Here is a 26,700-nt window from a genome sequence, read left to right as displayed (position 1 = left end):
ACTCTGCCCCACAGACTTAAGATTCAGATTTGTAATTTTCAGTGTATGGTGAAGAGGATCCCCTGGAACTTAACTGCATTTTTCCCATAGGCTTAATGATTCGGTATCTGCTAATCTGGTATCCACTAGGTTTTCCTGAAACCTAACCTTAGCAGATAATGAGAACTGACTATTACCAGGTGAGTGGACTGGTGGAAGAGCAAGCAAATGTAGGCCATTAAGCAATCTTATTTCCATGAATATATGGTCCCATGTACAGGACAGGCTAAATCTGACATCATAAAGAGGCAACAAAGCTACTTAAAATACTAAATTTTATTTTCACATTTACGTTTAGTATCTCCTCCACTTTCACTTGTCTGAACACAACTACAATGCATTAACAAAACATTCCATACATATTTGAAATGAATCCAAGGGTGGAGTCCTGGTCTTAAAAACTGAACAGGCATTTTGAACAACACATTCTTGGCAATACAGTCTGGACAACATTAATCAGACTTTGTAGAGAAAGCTTTAGCATTTATAAAAAGGACAGCCAAATATTAATGGTTAAACATACAGAACTTCAACTTCAGGAACCGTATAACTTCTTGCTTACAAACTCTGCCTCCACTGCCAGAGTGCTTGAATAGCCTAAAACAAACAAAAAGCTTAGTTATGGCTAGATGTTGCTCCTCAATAGACATTTTAATACTGAAACTACCAATTAGAACTTATCACAATGTCTAAATAGGATATTTATGGACATGGAATTCTTCATTGCAAGACTTTCATCCAGATGTGTGGTTAAAAAGGGCATGTGTGTATAAAGTCCAGGGCAGTGCTGGTTTTGAAAAATACCTACCAAATACATCACTCCATACACTTACAGATTAAAATTACTCAATATATTTTGCCTTTTAAGACTGCTCACACCCCATAAAGCATAGAAAGGAAAGCAAAAGGAAGGGTGTGTCCCAGTTAGGCAAATACTGTCTGAACTCTGCCTGCCCTGCCTTATGTCCAAATCCACTTCAGTAGCTGAATTAACTGCTTTCAAAAGATTCTCCTTCAACAGCCCACGATTTCCTCCCCCCCCCCCCAACAGCTTTGATCTGGATTGGGGGAAGCTCAAAAGCACAACAATTTTGTTAAAGGAATTTTGATAGTGAAATTTAAGATTTACAGGTCTAACCCAACACATCTTGCTTCCCAGTGCCAGCACCACCACCTCCTGGCATCCCCTCACACAGTAATTTGGTTGATTTTGGGAAAGAAAAGACTCAAAACTGCCAAGAGTTCTAGTGCAGTAGTTCCCATCTCTGCATTAGGAAACTGGCAGGTAGACTAGCCAAATTCTGCAGTAGAAACCACAATACTTACAGAGTCAAAATGGTGCTGAAGAAGCCTTTGAGTTTACTGTCTAAAGGGAGAAGATTGCTAAATTTTTCCCCACAATCACCACTGGAACAGCCCCCATTTAATTGTTTGTTGCCCTCTTAATTTCTAAACTGTGCAACAGCCCTATTCCATTACCTTCTGGTCATCCATTCTGAAACAATTCTTGACATAATTCCCAAATTTGCTCTCCGTTTTAGGAAGTTGAGTTCCCTATTTCATAAAAAAATAGACAAAGATTAATGTATTAAAAGTTGTAGTTGGCATCATAAGTCTCCACTTGCCCAATTCAACACTATAGAACTTTTGCACTAGACCAGGGTTTCTCAAACTGTGGGTCACGTCCAAATTGTTGGTGGGGCATGAAGCTGCAACTTACAAGCTGATAGCCAACTAGAGCCCTACAGAAAGGGGAACAGCCACACTGCATGTTTACACATGAGTAGACAAACATGCCTTGGCCCACTGCAAAGGGCAGGCAGAGAGGAATCCAATGCCACCAGAATGGTGACACATTTAAAAGCAGTATTTTAAAATAACTTACATACAAATTACTCTAACTTAAAAGCAGCAACTCCCAGGACTTTACATTGGAAGAGTACTTTAAAGCACACGTCTAATCAAAGAACATACATGTGAGGGCAATGAAAAATTTCTTCATTTCATACAAGTTAATTTCTAAAGGCCACATAATTCAGTGTCAAGTTCAGAAGCAGCAGCTGAGTACCAAATTTCTCAGACTCTCTCAAAAGTTTATTCTGTACTCAGATGAAGCATATATACATGCATTTGATGATAGCTAATTGTTTTGCAGATACTAGGACACACACATGTTTATTCAGAATCAGGCTCCTAGGTGTTCAATGGGCTCACTCTCCCAAAAGGGTACGTAGGCCTGCATAGAAAAACATTAGTAGCATCAAACTCGATATTCAGATTTGTTGCCTATCTTTAATTACACTTCTGACTGTATCCAAACTTAAGTAAATAGTTGTGAACAGGATTATCCTCCCCGCCAACACCCTATGAAAAAATCGTTTCTAAGGGTAAAGAGAACTTGTGGCTTGGGTAGTTGCAAAAAGGAGGGCAACATCCCAATAAATTAGGTAAGGAGAACCCTTCATACAGGGTTCTTTAGAAGGGGCAGAAAAAAATCTTCACGCAGGTGTTCTGTTTGAACAGGCTGTTATTTCTCAGGACAGATAACAATACTCATTAACAGCAATGTCCATGTTTCAGAGCAGGGGTGTTGAACATAAGGCTTGCAAGCCAGATGGGGTCTGCAGAAGCTCTTTATCTGGCCCACATGGTAAGTTAAGAGTCTCCCAACACCATCAATTGCTCTCAGCAGAAAGGGCAGTGCTGGAGAGCCCAACATTTCAGCAGCATCAGTGCTGAAAGGGCAGCATGTGTGACACTTGGGCTCTCCCTGTGCTGCCCTGTGAGCCGCACTACTCCTACCAAGATGCTAGGAGGGAGAGATGGAAAGAGACCTCAAAAGGCAAGGTTAACTTACCTTTTGCAAACTTGCTTGCATTTTGGCCTTAATCTCCTCTACAGTGAAGGTTTTAGGTGGTGTTTTGGGAGGTGGTGGTCTCTTCGCTTTCAGAATATCTTCAGGCTGAAATATACCAACTTGTGAGCCGCTCAATATGACAAAACAGAATTATCACTCAAATGCTAGAAAACACCTTTCGATTATAATACACGCTTTCATTATGTTCAAATGATTAACACACAGCCCTGTATGCTGCCATGCAAGGAAAAGTTGTACACATAATCAGGAATAAGTGCTCTTATTCTGGATACAATAATGTGTCCTGAAAGGTAACAAGGTCCACATTCTAATCTGGTCCAATGCTGTGAAACCAGTAATAGTACAACTACAATTGTCACTATGAAAGCAAACTGTTGTGTTGTCAATATAAAGACTTCTACTTCTAGATACCATGATACTGTTAAACAATTTTTTCCTTCTCAATATGTGTGCAGTCTATTCTAACACTATATTGGCTGGCATTCCTAGGAGCCAGGCAGGACTTCACTCAGACAAGAGTAAAGTAATGCTGATCTCTCAGGGGACATCATACTAATCAAAGGTCATTGAGGGAGAAGGAATGCTGTAGTGCTATGGGGCATCTGTGTCTCCTCTTTCCTCCAAGTCTTGCAAATCTGGGTGCCCCATTCTGAGTTCTGCTACAAGCACAAATCCTACTGCATAGTAATTTCAAGGTGCCCAGTGGCTAGGCTACCAGGATAATATTTTCAGACTCCTACCTCAAGAAGCCTCTCCCATCAACACTGTATTGTTCCAAGAACTTCTGATTAGGGTACAGTCAAGCCTTTTGTGTGCTCGTGGAAGGATTCACTCAAAATCAAATCTAGGAAACCCCAACTATACACCCCAGGAGAAGTTCCCGATTATACTGTCCACCCACAAGTGTTTGTGTTTTCATTGTGAAAATCCTATAGCCACCCTTGTTCAAGAAGCAACGCCTTGTCACTCTCAGAGTAGGTGTCCATGCTGAGTGTTCATCACTTTTGTCAAGTTTCATTCTGGATGGGGTCTGTGCTGCTGTACTGCCTCCAAGCTGCTCACTTTCCCAAATTCTCCTGTTGGGAAACCACTTGTGAAAACCTCTTTTTTTCTTGGTAGCCACCTTGGAGGCGCTACCTTCCCTCACTCAAGAAGCACCCTTTTTGCTACAGTATTATTCCTCTACACAACCTAGCCCTTGATGCTTAGATGGACACTGTATACCAATTCTACTTAGCAGAATAGGATTGGTAATCTTCCTTCTTTGATTCTTCAGTTCTCTCTCCTTCCCAAGTCTCCCATTTTGGGGTGTGTACTTCAAAATTTCCTGCTAACTCCCTTCATCCACTGACTGGCTGGGGAGGAAATCCAGGAAATTTCTACTCACTTATCCAAACACATTCATTTACAAAAATTTCTCTTAACTGCAACCATTTAAAGTTCTAACTGATCTCTCAAACTGAAAGTAATGTGCCTTTTCCCTAGTTATCTATATTCCTTAAGCCATTTCTGCCCTACCTTACAGAAATGCAACAGGGACCAAATGTGTACACCTGTGGACCAGGCAAAAATGGGTTAAACTCCATAATCATTTGAAAAGTTCAGTCTTGTGGTTACTGATAGCCTAATTTCAAGGCACTCTGACATTGTCTGCACTTTTCACCCAGGTCAACAATCCCCAAACTCTCCAACACGGCTAAATTTGACCCCTTGGCTCTACAAGAATTGTGAATTCCCCCAATCTGAGTCAATTCATTGTGTATGCATGACATATATAGGAAGATACATATGCCATGTGAATGAACAAGTGTTGGCAACAATATTTAGGAAGCAATATTTTAATTAGGCATTCAAATCACAATTAGCACCATCTCAGGCTTCCATAAGGCCTTTCATATTCAAGTAACTTTCAGTCACTTTCACCTGAAAATCTGTAATTAACTGGTATTCATAAATATTGACTCACTTTCACTTTAGTTGCAGACGGCTTAGAATCTTTTCCATTTTGGTTTGATTTTGGTGTGTTCTTTGCAGAAGAATCTCGGACGGACTAGAGTTAGAATATATGAGGATCATGTTAAATATAGACCATTTCTGCTGAGATAGTCTACACCTGAATGTGTTGGTAGTACACCTTAATGTACTGTGTTACAATATTTATTTCTAACAACCCCCAGTCCCACTGTGGATAAAATATTCTCTTGAAATTACACAAAATGTGCTGAATTCAGATAAGCTAATCCTTTAAGCTACAATTTATAGACACTCCTACCTACCTTATTTAAAAACTTTAAACCACAGTGCCACCTAGTGTTTGTCTGCAACACAACATTTGTATAATGTGCCAAGTCTGCAACTGTCAGGATTTCACACTTTGAGTCCTTTCAGGGAAAGTAGTAACTTTTATGACATTCATTTTTCAAGTCCAAAGGCTACAAAGCAATTTAAGCTGGCATATTTTTTAATTTACTAACTTTGTGTATTAAGCTTAACTCCTAACAATTGTGAGGTGTTGAAAAAGCACTTTGCTAATTAGCAAGTACTGAGCCTTTGCAAGTAACTTGAAGGTTCACCAGCCCCCCATTAACTGAAGCCAAGGAGGCTTCAGCTGCACTTTACAGTAAAGAAAAATGGAGCAGAACCACAGCAAGAAACACATTCCTACATCTTGTTTCCTAAAAACCTTTAAGGGCAAAGCACACACATTAAGTCAAGAATGGGTTATTCTCAACTCTATACTTCATCCAAGACAGAGAGCGCCAACTTATTTATATCACATTCTGTCAACTGATTCAAACCAATCTGTTGCTTAACACAACTGGTTACTTTTTAAACAATCTTCTCATTAAACCTCCCCAAAATAGTCCTGTCCATTTGCTTTACCTTTGCTGCTACTGCTTTTCTTTTTACGGCACCTTACAGGCTGCAGCACTGCTAAGTGTTCCCAACATCCAACTTCCGCCAGTCATCTTTTTTTCCTTTAAAATGTGCCATAGGAAGTTATTCCATCAGCATCTTCCCAGCACATTCTAAATAAAGATGGCAACTGAAAAACAAGCAGCTGGGAACATCAGCAGCTCTTAAGGACTGCTGAAGATGTTGCTGCCTGGTGAAGAAAGCTTGCCTCAGCCACGTTCTTACAAAACTCTGTCTCCAACAACCAATTCACTGTTAAAAAGAAGCTCCAAGAATCTTAATGAAGTTCTTCAAAGGTGAGATAGTTGGAAATGTTTCAATGACAATGAAAGGAGTTGCTGGAATCTTAACCTAAATCAGCAGTTTCCAAACCGCAGGACAGCTGTTTGGAAAAAAAACCTTCACCATACGCAGCAGCGCTTATCTTTCCACACTGCTGCCCATTATCTTGCTAGCCAGTCTTCTTGCAAAGTCACTCCAGACAGCCACTTCTGCCTGGAGATCTATGTGCAGAATCTACTGGGGGAATGGGCAGCAGGTCCCGACTGGAATACTTCATAGAGCGGTCAATGCAGTAGCTACCTGGCCTGACTTTGCAAGAAGATCTGCTGGCAACAGGCAGCAGCATGGAATGGTAAGCACTGCTCCTGACAGGGAAGGCATTTTGTGGGTGCCAGATCCAGCCAATGGGCTAAGGTTTGTCGCCTGCTGGCCTAAACAATACACACATGCCTCAGTTCTTGATAAGCATTTCTCTCACCGCTGAAGGAGAAGTTGCTCAGCACCTTAGGCGATTGTATATTAATACATCACACACACACTTTGTGACTTTCTCCTCTTTTCTACAAGTTTCATTATCGCATCTCTCCTTTAAGTTCTCTTCCAAACTAAACTTTAAGGCTGTAGGTCATCCCATTTCCCTGCAAGCCCAAATTGTCAACAGCTTTCAAAAGCAAAGAAAAGCCACGAAGACTGTGATGCCTGTGTGCACAGCCATCACAGGAAGGACTTGCCTGAATAAAATAGAAAATTTGTCATTGTACCCATGTACACAAGTACAATGAAATTAGGTGCTTTCGCAAGGTAAAAACAAGACCCACACAAACAACAATATAACAAAGTCAGACAGACTACATATACAATCACCATGTTGCTAAAACTGTTCAACATATCACTGTACCCCCGAAGTGATTTGCCACAAGACTTGCCCACACTTGAAAGCCTTCATCCTCTATGAATGCTATTTTCATTAACATGCTATTTCATTAACATGCAATCTACAAAATGTTTCAATAATGTGTCAAGATGCAAAAGCCATAGCACAACCACTGGGGAAGAACTCACGAGGATCATGACACATTGAAATTGCTTTACCCACCTCTATTCCCTTTTTCTTTTAGTTATCATGGCAGGCACATTTTCAAATCCCTCCCAGCACTAAAAAGAACTAGAAACTTGCTTTCAAACTGGAACAGGACTATGAAAGTGATTTAGAGATTGCCTGCAACTGAGGTTAATCACCTATTCAATCAAAAATTCAAAAAGCAATGGAAGCCTTACAGTTAATCACTGCAATTTTAACAACCCCTAAATGAAAATACTGTAGAACATTTTGTAAGTTTGAGTATTCAGCAGATACTCACTTTTTTTGCTGGAGTCTTCTCTTCCTCCTCATCTTCGTCATCATCTTCGTCATCATCGCTACAATTCAAATACTAGTTAGTATAAAGTCCTGTAATGGGATTATGCAAAGTCCCACAATGTAGAAGTCAGCATCTGAATGCCCTCAGCCTTATTATCAGTCATTCATTAGAAGATTAGAGTCCTAAAAATAAAACTCATAATGGCAGTTTCATTTCAGCCTTAACCGTGAAAGTTTAACTGTCACGCCAATACTGGCAACACTAAGTTTTTATCCTGCATAAACCCTCCAATCAAAAGACTCTTAAGTAGCTAAAAATAAACATGATAAATTGCACCTAAAAAAATTCCTTAGGAGAAAGACTGTTTTCCAGAATACAGAACATTTTTTACAGTAATGCAACTGATAACCATGTCACTTGAAACAATTATGGGTTTCATGCAAATTTCTAAAGATCACATACTCTTCATCATCATCTTCTTCATCATCCTCATCTTCGTCGTCTTCGTCCTCTTCATCATCATCCTCTGTCAATTTGGCTTTTTTCTTTGAGAACACATGTAAAATGGGTATATCAGTGATACAATTCTGGTTTTAGATCACCTGCTACTCAGTGTAAAAACCAAGGAGGTTGAACAATTAAAATCTGTTTCTAGAAATCTCTGCTTTTTTCGCACACATCAAACTTGTATACTAGTTACATCTTTATTCAGTGAGCTTCTATGGAAGATTTCAAGCCTACACAGATGGCAAGTGAACACTTTATGCAAGTAACTCATTTTATTAAGAACATACTGTTTAGATGTGGGGCCAGTTTACTCCAAACAACTAATACAGCATTAACTTGCACCACTTTGCTAGCTTACCTGTGGAACTTTAGACACTGCCATATTTGAAGCCCTTTTTTTAACATTTTTTAGGACCTTCATATCTTCATCCTCATCCTCAGATTCTGGTTCTTCTTCTAATGCTAAGGTAATACAAGACAAAGCTAAACAGTATTCCAACCATCAAATTAAAAATTCATTTACCAAAACATATGTATAAAAATCAAATTCAAAGAAAAACTGAAGTCCTTACCAACAAGATGCTGACCGCTGACATGAACAGGTCCCGACCCACATTTTAACCTGAGAGTTACTGGTGGTGTAATCTCAAAGCCACCTAATGAAACCTAAAAAGAAAAATGAACTAAGAATGATTGAAAACCAATTTATAGTACCTCCAAACAGCCGAACCACTGAGATGTCAGTTTAGAAAAGAAACCTGAATATAATTAGACCACTACAGAACATTCAGTCTGCATGAAGAGTCTACGCGCTAAATTTCATAAGTCAGGCCTCCCTGGTTATGAAACGCTCTTAAATTTATTTACAATGCATACCAACCACCACAGATAAATCCACTGAAAGCTATAGAGCAGATTTTTACATGGTATTGAATCCATGTAATGTGATACAACACATTAGTGAATCCAGACAATAGGTAAATGACTGAAATCCATGGCACTTTAATTAGAACCAAAGACTCAATTTCAAGTGTCTCAATTTCAACATGCTTAATAAGGACAAGGAAAAGATGCTGCTCAGTGGCTTAAGGGGCAACAAGTATTTCTCAGCATGAAAGACCACTCTATTCCTTATAGATTTTATTTAAGATGTTTCGAGGCTGTTTTCCCAACATTCTCCAAGTAGCTCCTACAAAAAGATTAAAGTTTGAGGTCCATAAGTCCAAGTATTCTCCCACCCTTTGGCTGGCAAGACAAGCTCCAAACATTCTCCAAGTCTTAGAGCTGGAAAGAGTGTGGGGAAAAGAAAAGCAGCCTAACTAAGAAAGTCCTGGGCTTGTGTTACCATTCTATTACAGAAAAACTTCAAGTGTCTCTCAAATACAGCAAAATAAATCAAAAGCCCAGCATTCCTCTATAAAGAAGAAGCTTTGGGTGTGTTTTGCCACTGTTCTTTCAATGCACTGGCAATATAACAAAAAAACCATAAGCACGATCCTGTAAGAATTTATTCTCTGGAGACAAAGAAGGCGGCTCAGATTTCTTTTGATAAAGCCCTTAAATAGTGCAAAACAAGTTCCAGTCCTTCTCAGCATGGAACTGAAATAAGCAAGAATCATCCCCAGTTGTGCTGAGCTTCCTGGCAAAAAGGCCAATGAAAGGTTTGTGGCCCTTGGCTAAAATTGTACAAGTCCAGAAAACAAAGTCAAGTTAGTGAGGGTAGTTCTGGCACACAAACTTTTCACTAATAAGAATTAAAACAAATATTTAAATACCAAGTTCACTGTACGGCATTTCAACCAGTCTAGGTAAGATAGTAGACTAGTATGCAGCTTCAACCCACAAAGGACTTAAAGAAGCAAAGAATATTTACACTACACTACACTACAACTTGTATGGCACTTCATGTATAATGTCACAGAGAGGGTTGTAAAGATATAGAGAATGGTGGTGTTGCCTAGTACCTTAAACGTGGCAGCAAATCACCACCTCTTTAAAAAGCCCTCTCTGGATCCCACTATTTTAGAAACTGCAGGCCAATTCAGTGTGATCTGGGACAAAATCAATTTTAAATCAACATTTTTTTTGATTGACTGGAGTGAGATTCAAAGCTTCCCTCCAAATGGCATTAAAACCCCAGAGTGATAAGCCTTTGATGCCTGATGGCTGCTTTTAACAATTGTTTTTACTGCTAATTTTATTGCTGCTGGTTTTTTAAAAAAAATCTATTCTATTGTTTTTATGATTTTTAAATGTTGTTAGCCGCCTTGGGTGCCCTTTTGGGGAGAAAGGTGGAATGAATGAATGCGAAGAGGAAATGAGGCTCCGGGAGGGGGGCTGTAAAAGAAAACAACCCTTTCCGATAAAGCAGTGGTTCCCAAACCTTTTAGCATTGGCACCTACTTTTTAAACTTACACACCATCAGGACCCACCTAGTTTTACAAGGCTAAAAAAGAAAATAAGTCTTACTAGCTCAAGCCTCTTTTTACTGTACTATAGGGAGGACTGCATTCTGGCGCACTTGTTGAGCTCTACAAGCAATGGACTAGGACCATTCTGGTAGCCTGACACTGCCCTTCACCTGACCTTCCACACGAGCCAAGGTATGTTTGCTTACTCATGACTAAATACAAACATGTGGCTTAGTTTCTTTCCACAGGGCTCAGTTTATTCCTTGGCTTAGAGGGAGGGACTTCCTTCTCATATGTTTTCGAGGCTGCGTTCATTGGATCAGGACCATTCTGGTGGCACTGGATTCCTCTTGCCCTGCCCTTTGCAGTGGACCAAGGTATGGCTGTCTAGTCATGAGTAGACACACGGTATCGCTCAGTTTAACTTTCCATTGGGTTCAATGCATTTTACTCATCTATTATCAGTTGCAGCTGCGCGATCCATCCACAATCCACATTGATTGCAACCCAATTTGAGAAACCCTATGCTATTTAACATCTACAGGTGTCCCCCTGGTATCGGTGGACCCCCACGCCCATTACTCTCATTTATTTCTGTAACACTAACACAAAGCAATTATTCATTTTGCTTTAACCAAATACTATAAGCTTTCCGCTTATAGACATACAAGCAGGCAGGCAACCTGCAGGCTAGAGTAGTGACTAGAGTGACTATTTAACAGGAAGCAGGACCGCTCTAGCCTGCAGGGTGCTTGCCTCTCTATAAGCAGAAAGCTTGCAGTGTTTGGTTAAAGCAGGGATATCCAAAGTTTTTAGCAGGAAGGCCACATCAGCTCTCTGACACTGTGCCGGGGGGCCATGGGAAGAAAGAATTAATTTACATTTAAAATTTGAATAAATTTACATAGGTTTACATAAATGAATATATTAAAGATGAACGTATATGAATGAATGAAGGTCTTGCAATAGCTCAAGGCCTATAAAAGGCCTTGCACAAAGCAAGGTTGGCCTTTCCTTTGCTGCTGCTACTGCATCACAGACGCAAAACAGCAAGCAGTGGAGGGAGCCCTTATCCCACAGCTCACGCAAGAGGTCAAACAGTGGCCCTCACACTGAGATCAGTTGCGTTGGGCCAGAGCGGGCTCCAACAAATCTCCACAGGGCCAGAAGCTCATTGGAGACTGGGGACTCCCTGAGGGCCGCATTGAGAGGCCTCGAGGGCCGCAAGTGGCCCCAGGGCCAGGGCACCCCTGGGTTAAAGCAAGACACATAATTGCTTTGCATGAGCGTTATGACAAGAAAACAAAGACAATGGGCATGGGCCACTGCTTGGCGGCGGCTGGGGTTTGAATGAAGGTCAGTAAACTGAAATTAAATCCAGACAAGACAGAGGTGGATCTTGGTTCAGAAACCTGCAGTGCAGGTATTAGACTATTAACTTGTTCTGGATAGGGTTGCACTCCTTCTGAAGGAACAGATGCACAGCCACAGCTTCTCCTGGATGCCCAGGGGACAGTTATGGCCAGGTGGGCCTTTGCTCAGCTTTGGCTTGTGCGCTGGCTGCAACAAAACCTGCATCAGTTGGATCTGACTACAGCGGTCCATGCCTTGGCAACATACCATTGAGACTACTGCAGTGTGCTCTACCTGGGCCTGCCTCTGAAGACTGCCTGAAAATTGCAGCTAGTACAGGATGTGGTGAACCATGTGGTCATGGGGACTCAACAGTTTGACTCAGTTGAGCCACTGCTCCAGCTGCTACACTGGCTGCACATCCATTGGAGAGGGCCCTCCTGAGTGTTTCATTATCTGGAGATGCTAAGAGTGCAACAGCAAGGAACAGGACCTTCTTAGTTATGGAACCACTTGTATGGAACTTACTGCCAGAAAATCTACCCCTTCTGGCAAGTCCTAAAAACATTTTTATTTACACATTAGTTTTCAGGGGTGGGCAAATCCCCAGTTGTTTTTATCTGACCTATTTTAGGGGGTATTTGTTTGCTGCCGTAGTATTTTTACTTTGTTTTGTATTGCTTTTTTACTTATCATTTATGAGAGCTTTTGGAAAGAAAGGATATAAATGTTTTAAATATATTTAAGAATTTAAATGCTTCTTAAATATTGTGGCTCTCAAACACTTGAAGTTTATTGTATGTGGCTCTTACGTAAAGCAAGTTTGGCCACCCTTGTTATCATGAGGTTGCACTGCAAACTGGAACTTTTAGACATTAGGGCAATGGTTCTCAAACGTTTAGAACAAGGACTCACTTTTTAGAATGAGAATCTGTCGGGTCCCACCAGAAGTGATGTCTTGACCAAAAATGAGTTCATCAAGCAGGAAAATTTTTAACAAACCTAGACTGCAATTCTACCCACACTTAACCAGGAGTAAGTCCCATTCACTACCATTGCTAAAAGAATATACATAGTCACCTGTTAAAAGTACAGATCTATCACATTTCCCCAAATGCAGTTCCATACAATGATAGCATCAAGTCTATTAAAAATAAAATATTGAAATGAATGACCCACCTGAAATTGGCTCACGACCCACCTAATGAGTCCTGACCCACAGTTTGAGAAACACCGCATTAGGGAATGGTTGCAAGTTTTGTTATTGTTTCAATATATACTTATGTTTTTCTGTAACTATGTTGTAACCAACTATAAGCATTTGGAATAACAAGCCTACAATAAAGTAGCAAATTGGACTAGCTACTTTCTCTCCTTCCAATACTATACAGACAATACAACTGCCTTCAGGGCAATACCTGAAATTAAAGAATTTGGTTCTGCTTAACTCCACAAGTTGGGAAAAATCTCTTATTATCTGTCTCACGTTTTTGTCTGTTCACCACACAAACTGAAAAAGGAGGAAGATATCAAGCTGCCCCTTGGAGTGAGCTTCATAGATACACTGAGCAAGTGTACGCGCACGACTGGTGGTACTTGAGATGGTGTCTCGTGGTACTCACATGACCCCTGGACACCTGCAGCCTGGCAGTGAGATCAGTAACACAATGCAACGAACAGTGGTAGGAGGCTCAGCTTGGTGGGCAAAGCTCCAAAGCATGCTTTTCTGTGTTTGAAAAAGCCCTCCAGTTTACCCCGAGCCTCTTATTGGTGTTTGTTAGGTCGCATCTGGTCTTCCACCCTAGAGGTAACTGGTAATGATGTCATCATCTGTAATTTCCAGTGGAACTTGAGATAGATGTACCATGTGAAGTAGTACAGTGCAGAACTATAGTTGAGAAACACTGCACTACACCCCCTACTTAGAGTCTAGATTCAGAAGTCTGTAACTTGAAACAGATGTAGGTCAGAATAGCCAGTTCTCACCAGCACAAAAGCCCATGAGTCAGAGTGTGTGTGTTCACAGCATGTGACAAACATTACCCTTCAAATCATTTCAAACCTTTTAAGTAAGATCACTATTAAACCTTATTGCAGATAGGATGCTAGGGATGCCAAGAGGGTGGGTAAACATATGGCTGAAGCAATATGCACCAAAGTTTCCATTCAACCAACCATTGCCAGTTCTCTTTGGGGTGTGAGATACTGATTGTAGATTTAAAAAGCAGCATATTGCAACAGAACCTTGCAAGATTCATCATCCACAAATACAACCAGGTAATACATGCCAGTTCTAGCTTATTAACAGAATATCCTTACTGTAGGCTGCACCGACATCTTCAGTGATGCCAATGTGACAGTAATCTGGTTGCCTTCGTAGTCCAATGCTTCCGCTTCAACCACATGCAATTCATCCTTTGCACTAGCCCCTAAACTAACCTGCATAAGCAAGCACAGGATTTGAAGAGGGAAACAATGAGATTTATATACTTTTCACATTCACTTAAATAACAGACCCCCATTAGAGTCGCACCTTTCTATAAAAAGAGTGGCCAACTCAAAAATACAGGAGTAATTATTATACAGGAGTAATTATTCAATACGCCAAGATCAGACAACATGGCCAAGACCAACACAATTTAAAAAAGAAAATTTTCCCTGTGTTAAGCAAGGGTGCTTCCTTCAGGAAAATCAACTGTCAAAATTGAATACTTCAGGGCTTTCTGTAATATTTAGTTTGACTTTACAAATGTCACTGTTTCATTACATAGCTGATTGAAGAATCCAGCTGTAGCTTGAGGTGCAACTACATAATGTGAGCTGTGCCATAGCCTAAAAAAGTGGAGACAAACAATGCTTTGGTAGCAACACTATGGCACCAGTGACCATGTCTGGGAACATATAATCAAAATAACTTTTAATGCCCCAAAGACCTTTTCTGTACAGACTGTATTTATTTAATACTTGGTGCAATGCTACTTCAAGAAACAGCACTTACGGTTCTTAATGAGAGCTGATGTTCATTTTCCTCATCATTCACTTTGAAGTGATACTCCTTTTCTGCTTTCAGCTCACAACCTGCAAGAGCAAGAATAATGCATTGTGAGTTATGCTATGAACTAAACAGCTCACTATTAGGTCTTTGCAGATCAAATTGAGAGTTGATTAGCACCAGAAAGCAAAATAAAGATGTCTTGCTTTATTTCTGTATCCCACTGTATTTTTAAAAGTTCTTAAGAAAAGATTTGAGTCTTGCTCACTTCTGCAACTTAGTGCAAACCTTTGAGACAGCTGGTCATTGAGAAAAAAAGTAAAGATAATTTAAGTGTAGAGACATGCTGTAGGGTGGAATTTCCACACATATATCTCCTGTAATGCCATGACTTTAGGTAGTGTGACTAAAGTTTCAGTACTGGCAAGCAGCATGGAGTGTAATTTCACTATAAGCCTGTAGGTCATGAAAGCAGACTTGCCAGTTACCCATTAGGCTCATCGACAGCTTACAGAAGAACAATGATCCACCCACTTAAGCACATGGCCACCTACCTTTTCTCCCCTTCCTGCTCAGTCCCACATTTACACTTGGAGGCAATCTTCCCCATCCTGGCCCAGTTCTCACCAAGGCAGCTCAGGTTGTGTCCTGGCAGCAGACTGTGCCCCACATAACTGTATGTTGTACATTTGTTGATACAATGTTTCTTACATGTTTTGTTTCTGGATGCCCAACAAATCCATCCCCACAGAAAAGCAGCACGACCATGAAGAGCTAGGATGTCACTTCTTTCCATGCCAGTTTTCTAAACACAATTATTTATCCCCCCAATGTAAGCTGGGTACAAACGTGGGATGCAGCCTAGAGTGACCCCATGTGCACCCCAAGGAAAACCCGTGTGGGGGAAGGGAAGAAAGGCTCCTGAAGGAGACAGGCCTAACTCCCTCTCCCCAGTCACGTGACGGGAAAAGTCATGGCCTGGAGCTGCTCCAAGGCGGCTAAGGCGACCCTCCCCCGCCCCACGACAAGAGACACAGCGCAGAACAAAAGAAGCCAACGGGGCGGCCGTCGGGCCTGCCCTCCCGCCGCCCCAAGCAGGGCTGAGGCGGCGCAGGCCAAGCCCACGGCCACGTGGGGAGGCCCAGGCGACCCGACTCACAGGTGTGCTTCCCCGCCGCACTGGTCGCCCCCAAGCCCGAGGGCGCTGAGGAGGCGGGTCACCACGGAAAGACCCCCTTTCCCAGCGGGTCGCGCCCCGGTTGGGTTACCAAAGAGGAAGGTCTGCGGGCGCAGGGAGCCCATGTTGTCCATATCCACGGTGCTGTCCTCCATTTGCTGCCAGCGGTCGCGGTCCTCCTCCTCCTCCTTCAGCGCCTGCTGAAGAAGTGAAGACGGTGGGAGGGGGGGAGAGGGAAGGCAACGATCACCAAACGTCACCAACGTTCCCGAGCAACGGACGGAATAACGAACTCAAGAAAGAACGCGACGTGCGCCCCCCCTCCCAGATATATAGCCCGTAAGTCTCGCGAGAGCCGCGCGCAGAACCTACGCGATGCGACCGCCTTCTCCTTCTAGCTAGAGAAGGCTCGCGCATGCGTACACGTGATTAGCGTGGCGCACGCGCTGGTGTGGGGAGTATTTTCTAACCGGCGTAGCGCGCGAAGTTCGCGCATGCGCACCAGATGCTCTTTTTTCCCCGAGCTCTGCTACGATTCAGGCACCTTTGTGTAGCTTGGAAAGATCGAGAAGGGGGGGCGGGACAACGGTTGGAGCGCGCCGTGTTTAAAATGGCGGCTGGTCTGCTTTGCTTTCTGACCTCGTCGCTAACAACAACTGAAGGCTGCAAGCCTATGCATGCTTACCTGGGAGTAAGCAGAGGTGGCTAGAGTGGGACTTACCTCTGAGGAGACGTGCATAGGATTGCGCTGCGAGTGCACCAACCCAGCCAACTGCTTGCAACGTTCACATCAGTCCCATGAAACAGCCACCCCTGAACACAGCATCCTGTTAAGGCAGCCTTAAAAACAGAAACAACCCATAATAATAACCATGGCTTCCCTTTACCCCAGGGAGTGCTGCTGCAGTCACAATGGGTCACCTAAAGAGGTGGCGCAGATCCAAGCAGCCCAGAGCTGCACCATGCAGCCCAGGAACAGGCATAGCTGCGTATTCTGGCCCTGCCACCCGCCCTCCCATCCTTCCTATGCCCCCCAACCCCTGGAAAGGCCGGCATGGACTCACTGAGCCCAGGGACTGCATCGGCACAAGGAGAACAGAAGAAGAGCCTGCTGGATCAGGCCAAAGGCCCATCCAGTCCAGCTTCCTGTATCTCACAGTGGCCCACTGTGGTGGGCCAAGTCAAGGTCCTGAGATAGGAGAACAAATATTCCCTTACCTTAAGGAGGTCTACCCCACTGCAGAATGCATTACATGACCTATTGGCACAGCTGCATGGACCCTGGAAAGTTGGACAGAATTGGGCCCTTAGGCAGCGCTCCTATACACACTTTCCTTGAAGAAAGCCCTGTTGAGCACAGTGGGATTTACTTCTGAGTCAACATTCAGAGCAGGGGTACCCAAACCCTCTCAATGCGGCCCTCAGGGAGCCCCCAGTCTCCAATGAGCCTCTAGTCCTCTGGAGATTTGTTGGAGCCCACACTGGCCCGATGCAACTGCTCTCAGTGTGAGGGCAACTGTTTGACCTCTCGCGTGAAATGTGGGATGAGGGCTCCCTCCACTGCTTGTTGTTTCACGTCTGTGAGGCAGCAGTGGCAGCAAAGGAAAGGCCAGCCTTGCTTTGTGCAAGGCCTTTTATAGGTCTTGAGCTATTGCAAGACCTTCATTCATTCATATAAGTTCATCTTTAATATATTGATTTATGTAAACCTATGTAAATTTATTCAAATTTTAAATAAATATTGATTTATGTAAACTTATATAAATGTATTCAAATTTTAAATGTAAATTAATTCTTTTTTCCCCTCACACAATGTCAGAGAGACAATGTAGCCCTCCTGCCAAAAACTTTGAACACCCCTGATTCAGAGGATTGTGCTGTTATGCTTCCTATGTTTGGTTGACTTCATAAGATCTACTCAGATGGATTTTTGGATAGTGTGTCAGCACCATCACCAGGAGTGTAACTGAATATAGGAAAAGGAAAGCATCTGGCCCAGTTCCCTTGCAGTGTGGTAGTGGCTGGTGGGGAGAGGGGATTTCAACTCCTAGTGAGAAATTGAGGTGAGATACTCCCCCCTTTGGGAATATGTCCACTCATCAAAGCTTTGTTCTAAAGATGGAGAGGTGGGGGAGAGGTTGTATTCTGAACCACCATAACAGCCAAGACTTCATTTGCTCTCTTCATAACACCAGGAAAAGAACTAGAGTCTGTAAGTGCTGAGTGGGTGCCTGAAGCAAAACACCATGCTGAAGTGCATCTTTTCATAGCATTCAGAGCTTACTGTTGGATACTCTTGTAAATTTTAGGTTGGTGCTAATAAAAGCATAATAAAATAAAAAATATTTATTGCAGCTGTTGCAGCTGCAGAGCTGAGTGAGTTCCTGGGAGAGAAGGCCTAGTCACAGCACCTGTAGGGAGTTTGGAACTACCAGTATGTTTTGCAAAACAGGGGCAATACATTGTTCTAGCTTCTGGCTGACTGGTCCTTTGTTTGGCTAGTCGCCTATCCAAAGATGGTGGAATGATGAAAACTAAAGATTATAGTCAGTTTTCATTGTCCACTAGGGTTAGGTTCCTGGAAATTCACAGATAATGTGGCTCGTGAATTCACAGATAATGAACCATTGATCCTATGGGATCAATGGGGTTAGGTACAAGGGGTGCCCGAGGAGGGGATGGGGCACCTTCCCTGCCATCAGAAGAATCCAGCAGAGACCGTCAGGAAGCTAGCAAAGTGCAGTAGGAAGTGCCAAAAGGTCACTAGAAGCTACAGTGTCCTTCCAGAGGTTCCAGGGACGTTCAGAATGATACCTGCAACCAGCACAGGCTCCTTTAAAATGACAGGTGAAAGCTTCTGCCGGCCATTTTTAAGGAGTCCACACTGGTCACAGGCACCATTCCGAAGGTCCCAGAAGCTTCCCAAAGGTCTCTACATAGTGGATAGCAAGAACAAAGTTTTGGATAATGAGAGAAGGTAGCATTTCTGCCCCTCACAGATAAGCAAATTTGCAGACAGTGAATTCACATATAAGAAGAACCGAATGTTCAATCAATCAATCAATAGTACCTTTATTGGCATTTAAGAAAGTAAATGAGATTACAACAATCACTAAAAGATAAACATAATAGGGAAGGAAAATGGGAAATGATTCAAAAAAAGAGGGAAGTTTTCCCTTTTTATTTTTTAGGAAACGGGGGATATTTTAATAATTTGGGATATAAAACTGGCAACTGCTGTGGTAATGTTAGCCTGGTTGTCACTTAACAAAACAAAAAGAGGGTCAATGAATGGGCCAGTGGGATGCCGTAAAAAGGGATCCAAATACAGCTTCCGAAGTGAACAATGCGCTGGACAATGAATCAGGATATGCTCAAGTATGTCCGGTTCGAGGTGACAGAAGGAGCATAATCTGCAGTTCTGAGGAATATGAGAAAATCTGCCAAAATGATATGAGGAGGGGAAAATATTAAAATGTGCGAGCATATAAGCCCTTCTAAGGGAGGGGTTTATTAAGGTATCAAAATAATTAGATAGCTGACCTGGTAGAGGGCAGAGACCAAAAGAAAGAGGGGAACATACTGGGTTAAGATCAGCAAAAAGAGAAGTAAATTCAGCTTCCCAGAGTCTGGTTTGGATTAACTTATATGCACTATTAGCATCAAGGCCCACAAAGGATTCCAAAGAGAGATCTAGGGAATACAATTTGGAATCAACTTTTGAAAACCAGCTAGATAAAAAAGGGTCTCTTAACAGGTCATTAAGGAGGGAATCAGATGGAAGGGACAAATGGAGATGCAGCCAGAATTTAAACGTTATAGCCCCTGCTATAGTTGAAGGGAGGTGAACTCCCAACTCAAGAATCAGCGTTGCTAACCGAATGGAGTCTGGGACTCCAAGCATTCTCCTAAAAAAGAACGGCCGCAACTCGGTCCAGGGTGAAAAACTGAATGTATTAGGGAATTTTTTTAATAGGTAGGGAATCTCTGTATGTGTTTGAAAATGGCATAGCTGTCAAAGCTTGGAGAACACAATCCCTGGGAAGGGTGGTGATGGTACAAGACAGATGCATGTGAGAAACAACAGTTGGCAGATTGGGGGAGAGAAAACAGAAAGAGTTGGAAGTTGGCTGATGGAGATGCTCATTGGCATGCAAAACTTCTCAGGATTATGTGAGGTAGTGAGGTTTTGCTGCCTCCTAGACATGCCTCTTTATCTTAACTTTTACCCTACTTGTATGTTTGGAAATAAGCCACCTGATACCTAGGGAGAGATTATTCCATAGGAGGGATGCTGGATTGGCTTGAGACAAACACCATTGTAAGGTGGGGGCTGGGGCCATGGGGGAACATCAGTGACAGCAGTGTGGGTGCTGGCACACTCATTCAGAATGCAACTGTAGAGACTTTTCATGGTATCATCTAAACAGAGCTTTTGTTACCCTGTGGATTAGGAAATGTGTTATTTGTGCCAGCACTTCTTTTCCTTTTGGGCCATGTTCATCATCATCATAATCAGGCTTCCCTCTTGCCTATGAGTGTATTTATGGCTCTGTAAGTGGATGCAGGCAAAAAGGATGCAGGTCCATGATATGCCTTGCTACATTTGTCTACTGTGGTGCACAGGAAGTTGTCTTAGTATAAGCATCTCTTGGTATAAGTTGGACTATTGATCCAGCTACCTCAGTATTGTCTACACACAGAAGATTGGAAGCAGCCAGTCTATAAGCACTCCAGAATTCAGGCAAGGGCCTTTCCCATCTGTACTTGGAGATGTCAGAGACTGAACTCAGGACCTCCTTGATACCAAGGTCCTCCTGGATTCCACTGAGCTATTGCTTCATCCACTGGCATATCTATCAGTGCTGTTTTGTGAGTGGTTACCAAACCAGCAGTGGTCCTATTCTTTGTCTGTCAGGAGCAGGCAGGCCCACTAAGACTACCCATTGTGCATAGTGATAAGTTTTGAAATACAACTAGTGTAAAAGGTGGCTCTGATCTTGAAATTATTGAGATGAGTCTGAATAACCTGGTCATTCTGCCATCATGCCTCTTCTTTGCTAAATATTGGTCTTGCGGCAGCAGGGTTGAAAGTTTCTAGATCCTAACTACGCTGCATACAGAGAGCTTGTGATGCATTGTTGTTGTACCAGTGCTAGGATTTCATTCTGTTCATGCAGTGTAGTGGAAGAATAGGAATGTGCAGTTCATTTCCATGTGTATTTATCCCACATTCAGAAAGTTGGCTAATTTATCATTTTCTCTGTGTTGCAGTGGCCTGTCCTTTTATTTCAAGACAAGGCTAAATAAAGGAAGGTACTCAAGTGTTTGTCATAGGATACAAGGACATTGGTTACAATCGTAATCTTAAAAATTGGCACATCATCTTTCTTTCCTCCTTTCTTTAATAGCAATTTTAATCATTTTAAGCATTTAGTCCAATGTTAAGTTTCATAATCCAAGTCTGCAGTCTCACCAATATATTTTTAGATATTTTAATTAGTAGCATAAATTAGGATAGGTAGTATAAAGTAAAAATATTATTCTGGGTAAAACGTTCATTTTTGTGTTAGAAACAGGTCTCATCCATGATCCACACTAACGTTACATTAGCTCTGTGCGATAAATCTTGTTTTATATTTTCTCTCGGATGCAAATTGTTGTCTCCATAAAAAGTTATCAAATTCTGTAGATAACCATTTTCCAAGATACCTCACCAGGCAGTTATTTTTCTGGCTAATAATATAGATAATGCAGATCCCTTTGATCTCCATCATTTCCTCTTTTATATTCAGTCCCATGATTTTCAGGCATTCTTGTTAAGCTTATAGTTAGATATTTCACTGCACCTCCCTATTATCTTTATTACTGCTTTCAGGGATGTGAATATCTTCTCAAAGGGAGAAAAATCATATTTGATCTTTAAATTTGAAAAATACAATGACTGTGAGAGTCAGTAAGTTATGCAGATTCACAGATAGTGACTCTGAACATTCATTCAAATAAATAAACAATGAAGTTTTATTTTCAAAAGGAATGTGCATTTCATCTCTAATAAAAATATAGCTTCATTCTTTCATACATATTTGTAAATAACTAACTTCATGGCTCTTTACAAATAGACTATGGTGCATGTTTAGAGTAAATCAACTTTCATCAGGGCTTTTTTAAATCAAAAATTGTCTACTTTTTTCAAAGCAGGAGTGATCAAAGGCAATGCTCATTGTATTGTTACTTATTTCTGGAGTACTTTTACTTGCAAAGTCCATTACAATCTTTATTTTATTAAGAGCTCAAGCCAAAGTGTGCTAGTGCTGGCAGGGCAGGCATGAATGCTGTCACAAATGCGCCACAAAGCACATTGTGGGTGGGAAGACCTGTGCCAGCCTGCCAGCACCTGCAAAGCATCAGCACACGCTGGGGCAAGTAAGCTCCATGCGGACTGGTGGAGAGTGGGGAGAGGACAGAACAAGGGTGAGGAGGGGGTTAATGAGGCAAGGAGGAGGGCAGATCAGGCTGAGGGGGGTGGGATCAGCAGGGCCATATCCTACCCATCTGCCGGAGCCTGATTTCTTGACATGAGGCTGCTCGGACTTCTGCCAGTGATTTTGGAGGAGTGAGCCTCAGTCGCCCCATTTCAGCTGCTGGGGCTTTCCCCAGGACAAGGAGACAAATCTCCCCTTACCTTGGGGAGACTTCCAGCAGCCTGTGTCCCTGCACTGGATGCAGTGAAGACTGTTCTAGCACCACTGTGGGATGTTAGTCAGGATTGCACTCTTTATCTGGTGGCTGTCATGGTAGCAATTCAGCTGAGACCCCGGAGACAGGCAGAGGAGCAATGGTACACAAAGGATAGGAGCAGACAGAAGACAACCCCTACCCAGAGCTGATCTTCAAAATGGTGCTGCTTTGATCTTATCACTCTGCAAAGGATCAAAGATTGGGGAAATAACAATAAAGACAAAACAATGCCTGGAACGTTTAAAATGCCATCTTTTTCTTCTTAAGAATTTTTATGTACCTGTTTTCAACAAAAACCAGTTCTCAAAATTGTTTACATAGCAAGGGTATAAGAGGTTGGTTCCTGACCCGAAAGGGGCTCACATTTATTGCTAGATTTATGCTAAAACTCTGCACCTGCAATCCACTCACTTTCTGAAACTCTGCAATCAGAAACAATCAGCTTACTTTCACATCTGCTGAAGAGACAATCACTAGCCACAAAGGGATTTTAACTCATTTCTGCCCAACCCACAGGTGTACACATTTGATCCATGTTGCATATATGGACCATATATTAGGACCTCAAAGGTAGCGTTCTCTGAAGTGCTACCTGTTCCACACGCAGGGCCAGCTAGGCAGGCGGAGATCAGGGGTCTCAATGCGTGGATGAGACGGTGGTGTAGGGAGGAGGGGTTTAGATTCGTTAGGCACTGGGGAACGTTTTGGGACAAGCGGGGCCTGTACAAGAGGGACGGGCTCCATTTGAACCAGAATGGAACCAGACTGCTGGCGCATAACATTAAAAAGGTGGCAGAGCAGCTTTTAAACTGATCCCTGGGGGAAGGCCAACAGGAGCCGAGGGGCATCCGGTTTGGGACTCCTCATCCCATAGGGATGAGGATGGGGAGGTTAGAGAACAACAAGACAAAGGCAGAGTAGGAGAAGAAATTGGGAAAGGTAGCGTGATGGGATGTGATAGACGGTTTGGCACAATGAGAGGATGCGGGGACAAAGGAGCGAATAAGCAGCCCGTCCTGGGGCATTCCGTGTATAAATGCTTTTATGCGAATGCCCGAAGTCTACGAGCAAAGGTGGGAGAACTGGAATGTCTGGTGACAAGGGAAAATATTGACATAGTGGGCATAACGGAAACCTGGTGGAATGCGGAGAATCAGTGGGATACTGCAATCCCGGGCTATAAACTCTACAGGAGGGACAGGCAGGGGCGTGTTGGAGGTGGGGTGGCCCTTTATGTTAAGGAAGGGATAGAATCCAGCAAAGTAGAGATTGAAGGTGGGTCCGACTCCACTGTAGAATCTCTGTGGGTTAAATTACCAGGCTTGTGCAGCGATGTAATACTGGGGGCGTGCTATCGTCCTCCAGACCAGAAATCGGATGGGGACCTTGAAATGAGGAAACAGATCAGGGAGGTGACAAGGAGGGACAGGGTTGTAATCATGGGGGACTTCAATTATCCTCATATTGACTGGGTCAATTTGTGTTCTGGTCACGATAAGGAAACCGGATTTCTTGACGTGCTAAATGACTGTGGCTTAGATCAGCTAGTCACGGAGCCCACCAGAGGACAGGTGATTCTGGATTTAATATTGTGCGGTACGCAGGACCTGGTTAGAGATGTAAACATTACTGAGCCATTGGGGCTGTTCTTATGTTATGTAAAAGGGGTTTAAACCTAAAACTTACTTGGAAATGATCTACTTTTGCCTCTTTACCTACCACCTCTTTCTTGCACTCTGTGAACATAAGAACATAAGAACAGCCCCACTGGATCAGGCCATAGGCCCATCTAGTCCAGCTTCCTGTATCTCACAGCAGCCCACCAAATGCCCCAGGGAGCACACCAGATAACAAGAGATCTCATCCTGGTGACCTCCCTTGCATCTGGCATTCTGACATAGCCCATTTCTAAAATCAGGAGGTTGCACATACACATCATGGCTTGTAACCCGTAATGGATTTTTTCTCCAGAAACTTGTCCAATCCCCTTTTAAAGGCAGCCAGGCCAGATGCCATCACCACATCCTGTGGCAAGGAGTTCCACAGACCAACCACACACTGAGTAAAGAAATATTTTTTTTGTCTGTCCTAACTCTCCCAACACTCAATTTTAGTGGATGTCCCCTGGTTCTGGTGTTATGTGAGAGTGTAAAGAGCATCTCCCTATCCACTCTGTCCACCCCCTGCATAATTTTGTATGTCTCAATCATGTCCCCCCTGAGGCTCCTCTTTTCTAGGCTGAAGAGGCCCAAACGTCGTAGCCTCTCCTCATAAGGAAGGTGCCCCAGCCCAGCAATCATCTTAGTCGCTCTCTTTTGCACCTTTTCCATTTCCACTATGAGATGCGGCGACCAGAACTGAACACAATACTCCAGGTGTGGCCTTACCATCGATTTGTATAACGGCATTATATTAGCCGTTTTGTTCTCAATACCTTTTCTAATGATCCCAAGCATAGAATTGGCCTTCTTTACTGCCACCGCACATTGGGTCGACACTTTCATCGACCTGTCCACCACCACCCTAAGATCTCTCTCCTGATCTGTCACAGTCAGCTCAGAACCCATCAGCCTATATGTGAAGTTTTGATTTTTTGCCCCAGTGTGCATGATCTTACACTTACTTACATTGAAATGCATCTGCCATTTTGCTGCCCATTCTGCCATTCTGGAGAGATCCTTCTGGAGCTCCTCACAATCACTTCTGGTCTTTCCCACTCGGAAAAGTTTGGTGTCATCTGCAAACTTAGCCACCTCACTGCTCAACCCTGTCTCCAGGTCATTTATGAAGAGGTTGAAGAGCACCAGTCCCAGGACAGATCCTTGGGGCATACCGCTTTTCAGCTCTCTCCATTGTGAAAATTGTCCATTGACACCCACTCTCTGCTTCCTGGTCTTCAACCAGTTCTCAGTCCATGAGAGGAAAAAACTGTGGAGTTTTTTCAGTAGCCTTTGGTGAGGGACCGGGTTGAACGCCTTCTGAAAGTCCAGATATATAATTTCCACGGGTTCTCCTGCATCCACATGCCTGTTGATCTTTTCAAAGAATTCTATAAGGTTCGTGAGGAAAGAAGTCATGCTGATCCTCCCTCAGCAAGGCCCGTTCGTCTATGTGTTTTGAGATTCTATCTTTGATGAGGCATTCCACCATCTTACCATTAATCTTAACAATCTTAACATGGAAAAGTTTTAATTGCAGGATTGCTGCCCCCCAAACACAAATCCCCCACTATCATGTAGAACAGTTGGTTTTTAAGAGTTAGACAGATGTAATCACACGGTACCTCTGGGCAAATAACTAAGATCCAGATAGAAGATGGGCGAAATAATGTATTTCACATACAGGCACCAGTATGGCTCATCAGTTAGTGTGCTAGACTAGAACTGAGGAGATGTGCTTAAAGTTGCTCATCTAGTCCATTATCTCTCCCTAATCTACCTTGCACAGTTGCTGTGACAATAAAAAAAATTCTCTTTGAAAATTAAGGTTTCTTTCTTAGAAATGTGCACTTTTACTTCAGCATATCTGCAAATAATGCCTCTCTTAACAATGTACTCACTTTGCAACATCTTAATAAATAAATGACAGATTTGTTGAGAAAAGATTAAAAGCTCAAATCCCTCAGTAAGTAGTAAAACGTTTTCCTGCCAAAACCCTTTGACTTAAGTGAGACCTTAAAGCCTCTTATTTTTATTGAAAAAATTTATTTCAGCAGGTTAGGAGAAAATTTTACCTCAGAAATAGGGTTAAATTCACAAATACAACTAATAAGGAAACAACAAAGAGGGTAGACATCCCGGAAAGGGTTAAAGCAGGAAAGGAGACTGTCAGTAGACCTGAGTGAGAACTTTCAACCTTTGGAAGGCCATGTGCAGAGGTCCAAACCCTATAAAAAGAACCTACTCCCTTAGGCTACAATCCTAACCACACTTTCCTGAGAGTAAGCCCCATTGAACAAAATAGGGCTTACTTTTGAGTAGACCTGGTTAGGTTTGTGCCCTTAGTGTCAGTCAGTCAGTCAGTCAGTCCGGGGCTGCCAGCG

At 42.7% G+C, this 26,700-nt stretch overlaps 1 protein-coding gene across 1 annotated transcript; it reads right to left on the bottom strand.

The window, feature by feature from the left end:
* Positions 1 to 300: 300 nt before the first annotated feature.
* NPM1 (nucleophosmin 1) lies at positions 301 to 16,264 on the bottom strand. The gene is made up of 11 exons (XM_066611127.1): positions 16,009 to 16,264; positions 14,747 to 14,826; positions 14,068 to 14,187; positions 8,556 to 8,649; positions 8,342 to 8,445; positions 7,939 to 8,021; positions 7,477 to 7,534; positions 4,884 to 4,967; positions 2,897 to 3,001; positions 1,519 to 1,593; positions 301 to 636 (listed from the first exon to the last, which is right to left on the bottom strand). Exons 1-11 carry the CDS (start codon positions 16,070 to 16,072, stop codon positions 598 to 600), a joined length of 906 nt encoding a protein of 301 aa, XP_066467224.1. The 5' UTR covers positions 16,073 to 16,264; the 3' UTR covers positions 301 to 597.
* Positions 16,265 to 26,700: the final 10,436 nt, after the last annotated feature.

This window comes from Tiliqua scincoides, chromosome 1 (assembly GCF_035046505.1).
Source record: "Tiliqua scincoides isolate rTilSci1 chromosome 1, rTilSci1.hap2, whole genome shotgun sequence".
In the NCBI taxonomy this organism is placed as follows: Eukaryota; Metazoa; Chordata; class Lepidosauria; order Squamata; family Scincidae; genus Tiliqua; species Tiliqua scincoides.
Note: the sequence above shows the minus strand (reverse complement) of the source record. Positions and strands in the feature narration are given on the sequence as shown.